This window comes from Marmota monax, unplaced genomic scaffold (genome assembly GCF_021218885.2).
Source record: "Marmota monax isolate L192 unplaced genomic scaffold, Marmota_monax_Labrador192_F-V1.1 WCK01_AAM20220418_F8-fsc00098, whole genome shotgun sequence".
In the NCBI taxonomy this organism is placed as follows: domain Eukaryota; kingdom Metazoa; phylum Chordata; class Mammalia; order Rodentia; family Sciuridae; genus Marmota; species Marmota monax.
In genome coordinates this window covers 3,730,824-3,748,282 of record NW_026694639.1, presented here as the reverse complement: position 1 = coordinate 3,748,282, position 17,459 = coordinate 3,730,824, and the positions used below count along the sequence as shown (strand labels likewise).

Below are 17,459 nucleotides of genomic sequence, written 5' to 3'. Positions count from 1 at the left end.
GGTTTCTTTATGTTATCCCATATCTCTTGGATGTTTTTCTCGTGGTTTTTAACCAGCCTTTCTGAGTTGGCTAGGCTCTTTTCAAGATGATATATTTTGTCTTCATTATCTGATGTTCTGGCTTCTACTTGCTCCACTCTGTTAGTGATACTCTCAATTGAGTTTTTAATTTGGTTTATTGTTTCCTTCATTTCTAGAATTATTGTTTGGTTTTTTTTTTATAATCTCAATCTCCTGATAAAGATGCTTAACTTCTTCTTTTATCTGTCTATGTAATTCATTTTCAAAGTGTTCTTTCACTGTTTGGATTTGCTGTCTCGTATCTTCTTTAAGGTTCCATTCCATCTGTCTAAGGTATTCCTTGAGTTCTTTATATGACCATTTTTCTGCTGACTCTAGGTCCTCCTTTATATTTAGGCTGTCCTTCATTGTTTGTACTCCTTTTCTTCCTTGCTTTTTTATGCTGCTCATGTTACTTCTTGTTCTGTTTGACTGCTGAGTTTCTGTTTACTCTTATAGATTTATTTGATGCTTGAGAGGAAAGATATTAGAAGGGAAGGGAAGAAGTCACTAAAGAGAATGAGAGTAGGCAGGTAGAATTCAAGGAAGGGGGAATAAGAAAATTGAAAAGAAATGAAAAGACAAAAGAAACAAGAATAACAAAGATTAGATAATAAAGAAAGAAAAGACGAAAAAAAAAATTTTAACAAAAATAATAGTGATAATAAAAAATGAAAATTAAAATTTAAAAAAATAATAATAATAAAATAAAAAAAAATTAAAAAAATAGAAACATTGAAAAAAAATTAAAGAACAACAACAAATAAAAATTGAAAATGAAAGAAAAAGAAGAAAAAAAAGAAAAAAGAAAAAAGAAAAAGAAAAGAAAAAAAAATGATAATAATAATAATAATAAATGCAGTCCTAGAGTTCTATTAACTTCTCTTCCAGTAGGTGGAGCTGTGCCCACTGGGCCAAGCTTCTCCTCTCAATAGGTGGGAACCATTCACTGTGCAGCAGCTCTTTCTCCTAGACTGGGCGGGTCTCCAATCCTGAGTGTCTAGGGCCTTGTCTTGTGTTTCCTCAAGCCAGGCCGTGCTCACCTGTGGCGCTCACCACAATACTGGCTACACGCCAGGTCTGCTGCTCCTGGGAGCCCTGTTTTCATGAACACCTGGGCTCACTCTCCCTGTTTGCCTCCCTCAGACCCTAAGTTTGTAGAGCTTGGGGCTGAGATCCCCCAGCGAATTTGCTTGCCCTCCTGTAGCCACGCCCCCGGTAGCTGGTGCAAGAGACCTCAGTTGTCAGCACTGGTGGGAGCGGTAGCCGGGAGTTCCGCGCCGCGAGTCCCGCGCCACTCCTGATTCCCTCGGTCTGGTTATTGCGTTCACAGGAGAGCTGGGAGTGGCCCTTAAGTTTTCCCTGCTGTGTGGAGAGAGATGACTAGGGGATTACACACCTGTCGCGCTGGTTTCAATACAGTTATCTCCTCCGCCCGTGACGCCATTTCTCTGCCATGGTGATATCCCATGCAAATGGTGACCGTTTGTTCCCTTTGCCGGGTGACCAATGCAAGGGTGGGTCCTGACTGTCTCTCCCAATCCCCGTTTCAGTCCTGTGGCCACTGCCTATGAAGTCTCGGTTGGCTTTTACCTCTGTAAGTTCCTAAGGGCCGGCCAATTATTTCAGTGGGATCGTTAGTGCTGAGTCACACGAAGCTGGCGAACCGGAGCTTAATTGCCTCCGATTCGGGCTCTGTGTGTGTGTTCTGAGGGGCCCAGCCTGTACACCCCAGATCCACGTCAGCTCAGCATTGCCTAGTGATCCTGAGCAAACAGCATTTAGACAGTTTACGGCTCCCTATGCCCGGGCAGTTGAAGATGTCAGAGACTTGATCTCTCTGCGCCTGCCACCATGTTATATCTCCTCAGTGATATTCATGTTGCCCGTACAGCTTCCTGGTATAAGCAAGTTCTTGGGATTATACGAACTGCTGCTTCTGTTTCCAGTCCAGATTTCTAGAAATGAAACCCTGCCACCGTCGCCTCTGTCTCTGGGCCACGCTGACGAGCGTCACGCTTGTCTGCGACCGTAGCAGAGCCGCCTTGGCCTCCGCAGCTCTTCAGCCCGGTGCCAGGCCCCAGGGGCCCAAGCGGCTGCCGCCGCGGCTCTCCGTCCCCCTCCTCCGGAGCACGGGTCCCCTGGCAGGGGGGTGCAGAACGACCCCAGAGCAGGCTCTGCCCGAAGGTGCAGCGGCGAACAGGCCACAGAGATGCTCGAGGCTGCAGTCCAGCCTTCGGAGGACAGGGCTCGGCACGCAGCCCAGCTCCAACCTCTAGGTGCGGCTGCCGGGCAGTGTATACAGAGCCATCAAGACAGCAAGCAGAAAGCAAATGGCGGCTCCCGCGGAGTGGATTTTCGGCACAGAAACCACAGCCCCGCCAACAATCCCAATCCACAAACTCTCCCTGTATAAAAAATATTCAAAAAAAAAAAAAAAGAAAAAAAAAGGCGGGGCGCACTGAGCTTTCTTTGCCTTGGGTACTTACAATCCACTGCTGATTACACATTCAGCTTCTCCGCCCGGAGCGAAGCGAAAGAGGAAGCAGATGGGAGCAAAGCGCCCGCGGCTCTGAGCAGCCAAGCGTCTCTTTTTTGATTTCTTTGTTCTTCCTGCTCCTTGGCAAAGTGGTCCACTACAGATTAACGGTGAAAGGAGCTTTAACAGACGGTGCGAAATCTCTATTAAAGCCGCTGCTTTGAGCACCACGCTCAGCACTTCAGCAACCCCCGTACGCAGCGGCCATCTTTGCTCGTGACATGGGTTTTGATAAATGCCCAATGGCTTACATTTATTATTGTGTAATATATAGGGAAGTTTTTCCTCTCATAAAATGTTTCCCTGTGCTTCTCCTATTGAAGTCTCTTTCCATCTCTCCCAGACCACTGGCACCCCTGAATTCTTTACCATTTCTATAGTTTCTGCATTTCTAGAATGTCATGAAAATTAGATTTAAAGGAGTATTTGAGGAAGAGTATAATGATTCTTCAAATATTAAAACTTCTGTAGGGACTAGGATATAGCTCAATGGCAGAACATGTGTTTACCATGGGTGTGACCCTTGGTTCAATCCTGGTCACCGAAAAAATTGAAAAGAAAACGGTTATAAATATTAGCAAAGAAAGTGTGACTTGTTTTTGGCAGAGTTCCATTGCAGAAAGAAATGGCAAGCACTTCAAAACGATAAGACCACAATATTGTGATGAATGTCTTAGTTTTCCTTTATTTGAGAATATCTTGGGGGGATGTTTTGGGGACCCTGGTATAGCCTGACAGGGATGGAAGTCGGGCTTCTCTGCTCAGCCTTTGGTGTGTGGGTGAGAATCAGATTGGTTTTCCACTGATGTCTGGTTGTGATAGAACAGTTATTGTTCAAGTATTTTCTTTCTTATTAGACTTGCCCTTTCCTAGTCCTTTGGCTAGAAAGAGAAGTCTGTGTGATTGTTGGAGTTCCCAGGTTGCTAGTTTTTAATAATTTACTTGGGGTACGTGATGAAAAAAGAAAACATTGACAATTCACCATCTTCAGGTCTACCTTCTTCTCTCTACTTTTCAAAGCCTTCTTAGATTTTTATATAATTATATGTAATGTCCAGGAGGAACATGAAAAAGCAACTCCACTAAAATCTTTCCAAAAAAAAGATAATATAGTAACTGAGTAGGTATGATACTTGGATGACAAGAACAGAGACTGACATAGAAACTCTACATCTGTATTATGATAAAGATATAAGTGGAGAAAGGAAGGATTGCTTAAATGGTTTCAGGAAAATGGACTAATTCTTTGTGAAAAGTTTAGATATTCACTTTAAACATGATACTGAAGTTCCAAGTGGTTCTGTCTATTAATATGCCTTTATATTTGAAGTGGCTTTATATTTTTTAGTACTTTTTGTTGCTTTCCTTCCTATGACCAAAAAGGAACGACGGTGTAAAGTATGACAGCCAACACTTTGACTACAAAAGCAAATGTGCAATGCAGAAGGCTCAGGGCCAGTATACACACTGTGTGGGGAATCAATTCCAGGCTGGGGAAAACATGACATTGAATACATAACACTTCTCCAGTTTCTGTAATTTAACCATTTTGGTATTTGTGCCTATTTTTTTTACTATTATTAGTGTGTTTAATCACTTTTTATGTGTTTATTTTCTTGAAGTCTTCAATTTAAAATGTACATAAGGGCTAGGGATGTAGCTTATTGGTAGAGTACTTGCCTAGCATGCAGGAGGCCCTGGGTTCAATCTCTGGCAGCACTAAAGAAATAAAGTTCACATGAGTGGGTTAAAAGGGAGAAATTTTTGTCTTTCTTGGTTTAAAATGAGTTGAAATCCACATATCAAGTAAGTAAGTAAAGGAGCCCTGTAAATGGAAAAAAAATTTGCAAGTTGACTATATGATCAGTTTTCAAAATTTTTTTCTTCATTAAGGATGTGTGTTTGTGTATGTGTGTGTATGTGTGTGTGTGTGTGTGTGTGTGAGAGAGAGAGAGAGAGAGAGAACAATTTCATAGTGATTTATTTTTTATGAATTCTATATTAGATTAATTCTCCTATAGGATAGGCTCCCTATATTCTCTTTTTTTTACCCAAAGTATATAAATCTGCAACTAGCAACATATAAGCATTAAATATTTGCTAAATAAATGGATAAATAAATAAATAAATCTCCTTTGTTCATTTGGATGAATACCTGGTAGTTATAGGCATAAGAGTTGATGTTATATCCAAATTAAAACAATAGCAAATATAATAAAATTCTATTTTATACTCATGAATGTTTTCCAAAATCATTTACCCTCATTTTCTTTTCTATCACATAAAATCACAGTGAATATTTAAGTCTGTTCTTTTCTTTCTTTTTTGTTTTACTAGAAGCCCAGTTGTAAGATTTGACAAATGATTCATATTTTATTGGTTAAAAGGAAACATGAACCCTCTTTTTGATGTTATTTATTGAAAATCTTTGGGGGCTTGGTATACCTGATGTAACTGTGGCGGCAGATGCATAGGGAAAGTTGATAAAGTTTATGAATTAAGAAAGGCTTTCATCAATATTCATGCCTCTAATATTGGTAAGTGTCAGACAGACCCCTCTACTTTAATCTTTAATTTAACTAATAATCTCTTTGATTCCAAATCACTAAAACATCACTGTGAATCAAAGACTAACCTTAAAAAGAACTTCTCTTTAGTTGTCAGAAAAATATGACATTTCATTAATTAAGTGTGAATTTCCCATCCCCTTCCATGTAGAAGTCACTTGACTCTGAGTATAGAGATTCGTCATTGTTTTCAGAAAAATGCTGAAGGATCTATCTATAAATTTATAATTGTTTTTCAAAGTAAATTTTAAGTTAATCGATACATAGTTACACTTTCTATCACCCAGAGAAAGAATCATATGATATAATATCTATTTCTCCTGCAACAGAACAAGACATTACTCATATTTTTAATATTAATTTTTTCAAAGCATGAAAACATGAATTTATAACTTTTCGAATCCCCTCTTTAATAGACATTTATTTTTCTTTTTGGTTTATATTATTCAAAGTACCTGTAAATTATATATTTCATAGTGGTACAGTATTAATCTGTTGGAATAGCTCATTTGATTTTCTGGATGCTATTCTATTAAATGCTCCCCTCTATTCCAATATTTCGATTACAAGTTTCAGACAAGGGCCTTATATATTTATCCTAAAATCAAAGTGACCTAGCACCAAATACTGTTTTGGGGGGAACTAATCTTAAATGATAAACTCTGTTAAAGACATTTTATCAATGTTCCAATGTTTTTCGAGTTTTCATTGGTCAGTTGGTTTTGTGCTAAATAACTGGGTAATTATTATTAATGCTGTCATTGTTGTTTTTAATTATTTCCCTCTTTAACTTCAGACAGATAAAGGACTCTCAGAAGTATGGCAAGAAAGCAGGCAGAACCCTAGTAATCAGTGGCAAAAAGCTGTCATTCTGCTAGGAAAGCGGAGAAACTTTGAAGTTATCTTTCAAGGTATCAGGACAAGGGACCTGGGAGGAGGAGCTGCAATTGATGATATCGAATTTACAAATTGCACAACTGGTAAGTTTCTGGAGAGCATTTCTATTTGGAAGCACAGTTATAAAAGGCTCTGTTGTGTACTTTGAATACACATACAAATTGTTTCACAGGTAGAACACATGTTGCAACACAGTTAAGAGCTAACCTCTGTATTAGTCCATTTGACAGGCTGTAACAAAATAACATAAGCTGGGTGGCTTATCAGCAACCGAAAATTATTAAAATTATTTCTCACAGTTCTTGAGGCTGGAAAGTCCCAGACTGGTTGGGGGGTGGGGAGCTGGAAGATCCCATGTTGTGTGAGGGCTTATTTCTTGCTTACACAACTCTCTTATTGTGTCCTCACATTCTGGAAGGGCAAATAAGCTTCGCTGGGCCTATTTTATAAAGATACTGATTCCATTAGTGAAGGCTCAGTTCCCATGACCTAAACTCCCTGAAAAAGGCCTTACTTCCTAATAATATCATCTTGTAGGTTAAGAGTTCAAAATATAAATTTAGGGAGAAAATAAATATGCAGATGATAGCAATACCTTTCCATTCATCAGTTACAGAAAGGACTCCCTCTTCTTTCCACACTATCCCCTAACACGTGGATGTATTCTTTAAATTTTTTTTCAACACACTGTAAAATATAAGTTTAAGATTTACAACCAGCAGGGCATGGTAATGTACACCTATAATATCAGTGGCTCAGGAAGCTGAGGCAGGAGGATTGCAAATTCAAAGCAGCCTCAGCAGCTCAGTGAGGCCCTAAGTAACTTAGTAAAAGCCTGTCTCAAAATAAAAAATAAAATGGGCTGGGATTGTGGCTCAGTGGTTAGGCATAACTGAGTTCAATCCCTGGGACCAAAAAAAGAAAAAAAAATTACATCCATTTCATTAAGCTTAAATTAGTGAAAAATGAACCAGTAAAAAAGATTAGAAGCTGAGAAATAAATTCAGGCAAAACTTGTGTTGAAAACTATGCTCAGGAGATTTAAAAATGCTACTCCAGCATGTGAACAAACAATAACTTGAAAAAAATTTGCTATCCTTTATCGTACTTCTAAATGTGAAATATAACTACACTGAGATTTTATTTATAAAACTATCCAGAAAATGTCAAAAATAATTATAAATACATTTGTACAATTCCATAGTTTGCAGAGTTCTTTAGGGGGAATTATTCCATTTGATTTCCAAAATAGTCCTGTGATACATTCTGCCGATGAAGGATGTGCCTTCTGTGGTTTGCTATACTGATTCACTTGGCGGTGAGTCTCTGGGACTGAAGAGCTAAACCTGAATACTGTTTAATTTTATTGTTGCTCTCGTATTAAAATATCTTTTCACTCAGGCAGTTCAAAAATGCAACTTTGGTTTTTGGTGATGTTATAGCATCTGTTCTTTTTATGAGCAGTGCTGCTTCAAAGGTTTCTGCTTCACAAGAAATAAATCCTTTAAAATTTTACCCCCAACCCTGCTTTCCAGAAAAGGTGGATGCTACTCAGCTACCTTGTATATGTTACATAAGATCATAACTCATGTGCCCCTGAGGATCCAGGGAACATATAGCTCAGTATCTGTTGCTATGCAGGAGTCAAAATCTAAGGTGGAAGCTGTTTGGGGTAGAGTGTCAAAGGAAATGTGGTTCCGCACATATAATCATGAAAAGGGAATGTTAGACCTGAGAATGTGCTTCTTAAATTCTTTCCTAGTCAATTTCCTAGTAATATGTTGATTTTTCTATTATAATTTGTAACTCAATCTATAAATGATTTTGGCAACTTGAAGAAGAAAAATTATTCAAAAGTTTTTTTTTTCCAAGACTTTAGAAAGAAAGAAAGAAGCTTTTATTTAACAAGAATTCCTTCCTCTCAAGGGAAGGAGAATGCTTCCTAGATGGGTTGATTCAGGACAGAAGGGAACTGAGAGTTATTATTCCAGCTTTTCCTGGCTCATGTAAAAATTTGCCCTGTTTTTTCCCTTCCCTGTTTTAAAGTCGTTTGATAATTTACGTAACGATAAGTAATTTTATTCCACTTAATCCGATACTTATCTTATTTGGGTGACATTTTAATGTCTTATACTTATTGGTAAACTATATTTAAGTCTAACATGCTTTCTATGTTTTCAATAAAGAGAAATTATGTTGTCACTTGCAGTTGAATATGATCAATCAATATTGAATACACCAATAGAGTCCTTGGTTTTCAGTAGCTTAGTATGATATAATAAGGAGTATTTTCAAAGTATTTCTTACTTAAGATAGAACTAATTATTTGTAAGTATTATGAGAAACTTTGGAAACTATGAATGGAACTCAAACCAATGATATTGGAAATCCCCTAGTTTTAAGATATATGACACTCATATGTCTGATGATCAATGGGAAGAAGCTTTGACTATGTTACCCTTAGTTGTTTTCCACTGTTGCCGGTTGAGAAGAGAATGGTATTTGACAGAACACCTATAAGTCAGGGAGGCACTTAGCATATAGTTAAGAACAAGGAGTCTTTGAAACAAAATACCAGGGTGTGGAATCTGGCTCAGCCACTTAGCTTGGGGAAATTTCATCATTTCACTTTGCCTCAGTTTCCATATCAGTAAAATTAAGATGATAAACAGGTAGTCCCATCATAGGTTTCTGTGAACATTAAATATGTTACTACATGTGAAGTTCTTGTAAATGATTTTGGCAACTTGAAGAGGAAAAATTCTTCAAAAGTTTTTTTCTAAGATTTTAGAAAGAAAGAAAGAAGCTTTTATTCAATGTACTCTTGGTACATTGCAAAGTTACTGTATCACATACTCAGAGTATCACATACTCAAAACTTGCTTTATTGCCTTTTATTAGGAAACTAATTTGAAATCATATATAAATAGGTCATCATAAAATTTATTGTGAAATTGTTGCCATTCTCCAGTTGAGATATAGAACTTAAAAAAATAATGTTTATTTCTGTCATATTCCATCTAAAACACAGGGAAAAAATGCGATTTATGACACCTCATATATGAAATGTCTAGATTATGTAAATGTATAAATAGAAAGTAGATTAGAAATTATGTGTGGCTGAGAGAATGATTTATAAGGTTTATTTTATAAGAAGATGAAAATATTATAATATTGTTTGCCGTGATCGTTCCACAACTTCATAAATACACTAAAGTCATTAAATGTTAAACTTTATATGGCTTTATATAGGTGAACTTAATGACATCTTAATTATAAATGGTAAATCAGTGGACCTCTTTAAAATAATAAAAAGAAATGAGAGTAAATTCTGAAAGATGGTATGAAAGTGACAGAATGGCTTTCAGTGTCTCCCAAGTCTTCACATCAAAACAGAGCACCTGGTTAACAAAGTCAACCAGCCATGGAAAAACCTTACACATAAAATTATTTAAGAATACTCCCCTCTAAAGCCCAAGATAAAAATCAATGGGAACAACCTGCAAACAGCAGCAAGACCTGGGTGCTACTTGTGTCTAAAGGAAAAAGGCCATAGCATGGGGAGGGAGCTAACAGATAATCATTGGAAAACACAGCCAGGTGGTTTGGAGGGTAGCAGCACTGAGGAGGGTTTTATCCACTGGGAGAATGAATAGATCCTCGGGTCTATGGGGCAGGAACTGTCTAGACCCGTGAACTCTCTTAATAATCTGTGATTGCTCCATGATAATCTGACTTAAATCTGAGGTCTGTATGTATGTATTTTAAATTCCCGAATCATCAAGATTAAAATTTGGAGTGGAAGTAAGGAAATAAGTATGATATACAATATACATGATATAATGTGTACATGCCACACATACATGTATACATATATATGTACATGTACATATGCATGATATATATTTAATGGTTATCTATTTTTCCTGCAAATAAAATGTGTTTTTTTTTCAGATTTTTTAATACTTATTTTTTAGTTGTAGTTGGAACAATATCTTTATTTTACTTATTTATTTTTATGTGGTGCTGAGGATCGAACCCAAGGCCTCACACGTGCTACAAGCGCTCTACCGCTGAGCCACAATCCCAGCCCTGTTTTTTCATTTTAATAGATATACTTTACTTTCTATTCATAAACTTACTACTCAGTTTATTAAAGAATATTTAGTAAATGGTCAGAATAAAGCTATATATATTCCTTTTTATTTTTTATTTTTTAACGTTCTAAATACATGATGGTACTATCTTAAGCTTACTATCAATTTTTGGTTTTTTACTTTCTAAAAGAATAACTAAAGCAAAAACATAGACATTTTCTGTGGTCCAAGAACACACTAAAAAGCATCTCTTCCTTTTTGAACAAGCTAATATCCTTATTAGCTTTTTTATACTATCATTCAGGATCTGATTCTGTTTGGCTCTGTGATCCTTGGGTTTTCTATTTCCAAGACTCCTCTGTAAACTCCCTCCAAGATACTGGTAAACCTAGGAACTCAAGGTAGGATTCAATAATTATCTAAGATATTGACTCTTCTACTGAACAAAGAAAAATTCAATTGAATAATGACCAACTTTCAGTTCATGAAATAGGAATAAATAATTTAGGGAATAGGAAATGTGACCAGAATTCAATAAAATCTGATAAGTAGACAGCAGCTATTCTGTCTTTCTCTTTAAATTCATAAGTAGCAAACCACATCATATCCCCCCGCAAATAATCCTAAACATGAAAAGAAATACCTTGAGAATGAAATAAAAGAATCCAGCATAATTATAATTTTAGATGTCTAATGCATTGTTTTCACACATACTTTGAAAAGACATCATTTTTTTATTATAGTCAATTTCACATCTTTCATTTTTTCCTCTTAAAAAACTCTGTGTATGGCTCCTAAGTGTCCTTTAAACAGTAATTGATCTGGAGTGAAAAATAGTGGCATGATGGTAATGATTTCAGTGCAGAATCACTCTGGATTCAAATTGAACCTGGGAGATCACAAAACAGTGATTGCCCCATATAAAGTTCAAGAATAAATAAATGTACAAACAGAACCCTGTAGAGCTTGAATTTAAAACTTACCTTCTTAGTTAAGATGAAAAGCTATATTTATGCTCAAACTATGAGTGTTCCAAATGCTGCATTCAGATTGCTCAGGATTTTCTTTTGAAGTAAGTGTGAGAAAAAGAAACAAAAAGTAGAAAAAAATAATAAATGTCTTACCCTAGTGAAGTAACTAAAAGTGACATATTTTAATAGTGAATGGTTAAATAATGTGTAGCACTTTATATTGTAAGGGCAGAAAAATGATTAATTAGCAGATAGATGGGTAGAAGGAAAGATAGATGGATGGAAGGATAGGTAAATGGATGGGTGGACAGATAGATAAAGAGAGAGTATATATATATATATATATATATATATATATATATATATATATATTTAACTCTTGGTATTAAATGTGAAAATTCAGGACAGAAAGAGTTCTTTTACTGAGGAAGTTACATTCTGGTGGCAGATGCAGATGATAAAGTAATTTGTAATATTACACCATGTAATGGTGACAGATGTCCTGAATGATATAGGAAGAAAGTGACAGAGAATTACTACCTTGATAAGAGTGGTCAGAAACAGTCTCTTCAAAAGTTACACATTTGAGCAAAGTCCTACATAAAATGAGAAAGCAACTATGCAAATATCTCAGGGAAGAACAACCCAGATCTAGGGACCAGCAAGGAGATGGAAATATATTGCCGAAGCGATCAAGGGGTCAGCTAGCCTTGGTACTCGTTGTGAAGAACCTTGTCATCAGAAATGCCTGCTCTGTACTAAGGCATTTCTCGCTGTGTGAGATTGAACAAGTCCCATCCAATCTGTGCCTCATTTTATTTATGGGAATAAAAACAAAATTTACCTTATAAGGTGATCACGAGGATTTAAAATTAATATATGCCAGGTGCTTTGAGCCGTAACTTTTCATGGTTACTACCTAATAAATGTTAGATATGATTTGCATCATCATGATCCTCATTATTCCCATTGAATTTAATTTAATCCCAACAACTCTGGAAAAGTGAGGTGTCCAGAAGTCACACTAAATAATACCAGCTCTGTTGGTTTCCATGCTGATTCTTTGTGGCACAAACACCTAGCCATATTTAGCTATGGTGTCATAGGATACTACCAAAATCTTGATAAATACGTGCTAAAATCAGCCACTTAGCACCAATGTATCTGCAAAGTAGAATCAATATACAGTAGTTACCAACTTGTCTGAGTCCAGTGTGATAGAACACTAACACCCATGACAAGTTACGTGAGACAAATGTATTCCTTACATAAGGCAGTAAGGAACCAAAGAAGCAGCCTAAAATTGGTGGTAAGCTGGTCCCACATTGCTCAGGGAAGCTGTCCAAGATGGATAAAGTCTCATCTGCTTGTGCAGCAGTTGCGCCCCAGCTAAAAGACCTGGGAAAGAAGCCCTCCTTTTTGTATCCTTGGGGAAACAGGACATACTTTGCCAAAGTGTTGAAGGACATCCAGTAGATAACTATGCTGTAATACCTAGTTTGTCAATTATTTTTCAAAGGCCATTGAATGTAAATAGGTGATAACAGGTATGTCATTAGTGTTATTTTACAACATCGTAAATCTCATTTTAAAATTTTTTAATATTCAAGCAATTGTTATTGTTCTAAACTTGTTTTGGATTCAGGAAAACTTTTAAGAGGAAGGAGGGGAAGGAAAATAAACCTCTTATCTATAAGTGTTATAAAACTTGAACCAGATCCAAGTCATAACAGTTTCTTTCTGTACCTGATAACATAGGGCTATTTTTATTCGAGGTTTCCTAGTACACAGCACTGTAGCTTTTGTACCTAGAGCAAAAATTTTCTGCCTGAATTGATAAAATTTTAAAAATTTACTCTTTATGTCAGAGCCAATTCCTATCTTTAAATTAAACCTGGTGCTTTGAATTAAGCTTTACTTGTTGGCTATTTGAAATGCCCAATGCTTCTCAAGTGAAAAAAAAATTAGTTTTATTCAAAGTAACTACATTTTTGTAAATCTTTTATGGATTAAAAAAAGTAGCAAAGTCATATTTTAAAAGATTCTGTTCAAATTAACATATCCTGATTGTATTTTCTTGTTAAATGTACATATTAATATCAAGAGCATGCTCATATGTAAGCTCATATATATTTTATAAGGATTTAACAAGTCAATATATGCCGTGTGCTTTGAATAGTGACTCTTCATGGTTATGGTCACTAACCAATAGATGTTATATGTTGATGAAAACATTAGTAATTTTGGTTTTTTTGTCCATGAAAGTAACTGATTTTTTATTGATTCAAAAATTGTGATTCTTGCCAGGTGCAATGCTGCATGCAGCCTGTGATCCCAGCAGTTTGGGAGGCTGAGGCAGGAGGATTGCAAGTTCAGAGCCACCCCCAGCAACATAGTGAGGGCCTAAGCAACTCAGTGAGACCCTGTCTCTAAATAAAATACAAAAAAGGGCCTGGGATGTGGCTCAGTAGTTAAGTGCCCTTGGGTTCCACCCCTAGTACTAAAACAAAAAAAAAAAAAACAAAAAAAGAAAAAGAAAATTGTGATTTTTTATCCAAAATGACAAATGGTAATAGGTAATATCATTGTCATTGATTTATTAACAAATACTGCATTGCTTTTAGCTTGCTGCCATATGTGGTAGAGATATTTCCTGTTGTCAAATTATGCATATTTTTCCTCATATCTTTTCTTCACTTAAATGAGTTCATGTGAATGAGTCCTGGCCAGTATGCTGTGAGAAACAACATATATCACTTCCAGTTTGAAGCATTAAAAATCTGGTGTGTATTCCCCATGGCTATAGAATTGTTTTATTGCAGATACAAAAACAAATCTCTCCAGGTCTCCCCTTGTGTATTACAAGAAGCCTCTTGTTCCAGATGGTACATCTGCATTTGACTAGTCCTCCTCAGTGTGTATAGAAGAGTCTCCCTATGCCAACTCGTTTTGGATAATGTATAGCTGAGTCACACACACACACACACACACACACACACACTTTTTTTTAAGATTTATGGATTACTTTTTATGTGTGATATAATATAGTCGATCCTAACTACTACACAATACAATCTCTGATGTAGAAGGACATCACTTAGAGATAGAGCTATTATAGAGTAATTCTACATAGAGAGAGTTATATTTGACATGAGGTTGTAACCTTGGAGGCAAGTACATTATTGTACTTAAGGCTACACCCTAAGGTTTGTATTTGCTTACATAAAGACAGAAAGGAAATGAAAACCAAGCTATTAATCCTTTGTAGGTTTATTCAACCTAAAGATATAGGAGGGAGTATACTTGCCTTTAGATTCTAAATGATAAGAAAGGGCATCTGGCATTCTTGGTCCCAGCCTTGTGAGGAAAGTACTCAGGGTGAATAAGGTTAATCAGGAACAAAATTCCACACTAAGAGACGGAGATAGTCCATATGGCATTGACCCTGTACTTCCTGTCAATGACAGGCCAAGCCCTCACTTCCCTTTCCTGCTGGCCTTGATTTGAGGCAGGTTTCAAGAGAGAGGCCTCATTGCTGTGGTCAACCGAGCTCATTGCTCTTCCCCATGCCTTCAGCCACTGTATTTACTTCTTGTTCAATCAGGGAATAGTTCTTATTCCTGGCCCAGTGCCATTTCTTAAACAAAAGGAGTATGTGATTGAGTTTATTATATCTTTCATCAGCTATTTTAAATTAAAAAATCAAAGCCATGGATGGATCTAATTACTTTAATATCAAATTCAAGAAAACCATTTGTTATATACCTAGAAAATATCAGATACTCTTTATCTTTCAATAATTGTGAAAATTAGCATTTTAATGTTAAAAGGTCTACAATTTGAAGATGTCATTTTAATCATAATCGTAAATGAAATATTCTAATTAATGTGTTTATGCTTTATTATGATCCAAGCACAATGATGAGACTTGGTGCATTCAAAATGTTAAGAAAAAGTAATTACTTGAACAGACATTTTAGTAAGTCTTAAACAGCCCCTGAAATATCTCTAAATTCAAGTGAAGACAACTATAAACCTGAATGCTCACATTATCCTCAATTCATGTAATTTCTAATTAGAATTTGTTTCAATCATAATGAACTTCTCCACACTTATTACTGGGATCAGTAAGATCATTGCACAAAGTATTTGTGACAATATAGTGTTTTAATTTTTATCAATGTATATTTTACACATTATTTTCTATTCTAAGTAAATATTAATGTTTATCAATGACTCTAATTTATACTCATGTATGCATCATTTTCTTATTTTCCCTGATACAATTAAAAGATGTGCTCTTCAGTCCTGAAATGTTGGAATGAATATATAATAATGTATAAGAAATATAAGCTTCAGGTATGCTACTTGAAAGAAGTAGATGTGAAATTCAAAGTTATATTTAGTTATATCTAGTTGAACCAAACAAAAATAGGTTATAATAAAATCTATTTATATGTGCCCAAATATTAAGTTAGGGCTAGAAACTAATTTTCTTGTCTATTCTATTTGATGGAACACACAGACATTTATAGAGAATATTTCCGATAACATAATATGTGTGCTTCTGAAAACTTCATATTTTGAAGAATATGAAGAGGGCATTGGGTTGGACAATCTGCTATGATCATACATAAATAGTCAAACAGCACTAATATGAGCATGATTAAAATCCTAACACTATTTAAAGTTTCCCAAATCCTGATAAACAGAGGAAATTTATAAATGTGCAACTTTACCTTGAAGAAAAGTAAGATGGGTGGGAGGTAAGGGATTGTGATGGAAGAGTGATATAAAAAAGTTGAGGTTGTAGAATTTTGGAGACAAGGAAAAGTATCCAACCAGTAGGGAGAAGCATGCAATCAATAAATACTGCCCCAAGGCAGCATATGGAGAAACAAAGCAAACAAGAGTGAGTGACTCATGAGCTAAGCCTGCCTAGATTCCCCTGTGACTCACTGTGAGCTCAGCTGTGAGTGTACTGCCCTGTTTTCATGGGCTGTGCCTTGGTTCCAATGTGGAAAAAATCCTGTAGGAATCAACACAACTTCTGTGTTATACAGATCCAATTTCTCCATTGCTCAGTTGCATGCATGTGAACTTCATTGTTTTACAGGAATGTGCCTTGGATAAATATCAACCAAGACAATAGAAAGAAACAAATGTATGTTGACGATAGAATTGGGGCCAAGGTCATACTAGAACAACTACATACAGGATGGCCTTTAAGGAGGGAATGAGGATGTTTAATATAGAATGGATCTCAATGGATTTGAGCCAAATGGTTCAAATTGTCTGAAAAGCTGCCTCAGAGGAGTTGGGAAATTAAGAGTTTGAGATTGTTGATTGGAAAGTCAGAAAGGAGCTCAGAAAAAGAAAATATGTTGTTTGGAGTTCTTTCCACTGGTTTAATTTTTGGTTTGGGGGATCTTTATACTTTGTCATAATAGTTTCTGGGAAATCACTATGTCAGTGAGGTCTGCTATAATCACCAATAACATCAAAGATAAAGGGAGCTTATTTAAGGATATAAGAAATTTTATGAAACCCCAAGGTCAAGAATGCAGATCATTCTCAGGATGATGTTAAAAGAGACTGAAAAGTGAGAGGGAATTTAAACAGTGGTCTTTCTGTGCATCTTGTCTCTTTTGACCCTGGGTTTCTTTCCTCTCACCTATTGCATTCCCCTCTCTGTGTAACCAGCTTTCTCAGCTTTACCCTGTGTATGCAGAAAACATGACCGAACAGTGTCCACGTGCCAGGACCCTTTCATTGTAGTTCTACATTCTTGGATGTCTTATCTTAGGTCAAATGCATCCTCAGACTAGTTAACCATAGTCAGTGTTTTAATCAGCTTTTTTGGTGCTGTGACTAAAAGACCTGACAAGAACAATTTTAGGTGAGAAAAAGTTTATTTAGGGACTCAGGATTTCAGAGGTCTCAGTCCATAAAAGGCCGGCTCCATTCCTCGGGGAGGAGGCTGAACATCATGGCGGAAGAGGATAGCAGATTAAAGATGCTCACATGATGATCTGAAAAAAGTCTGTAACTGCAGACAGAGACTCCACTAGCCAGATATAAAATACATACCCCCAAAGCATGTCCCCAATGCCCCACCTCCTCCAGCCACACCCTGCCTGCCTTTAGTTACCATTCAGTTAATCAAATCATGGGCTTAATTCACTGATTGAGTTAAGGCTTTTATAATCCAATTATTTCTCCTCGCAACCTACTTGCATTGTCTCACACATGATATTCTGGGGGACACCTCACATCCAAATCATAACAGAGAGCAAGCATACATTATACAAACATGCCTACTGGAGCC

General features: G+C 36.3%; 1 protein-coding gene across 1 annotated transcript in view; it reads left to right on the top strand.

The window, feature by feature from the left end:
- The window catches only part of Malrd1 (MAM and LDL receptor class A domain containing 1), a 670,952-nt gene that overhangs the window by 431,751 nt on the left and 221,742 nt on the right, over positions 1–17,459 (top strand). Inside the window, exon 29 of the mRNA XM_046423053.1 lies at positions 5,963–6,146. Within this exon, the coding sequence (XP_046279009.1) occupies positions 5,963–6,146 (184 nt within the window). The remainder of the gene's footprint in view (positions 1–5,962; positions 6,147–17,459) is intronic.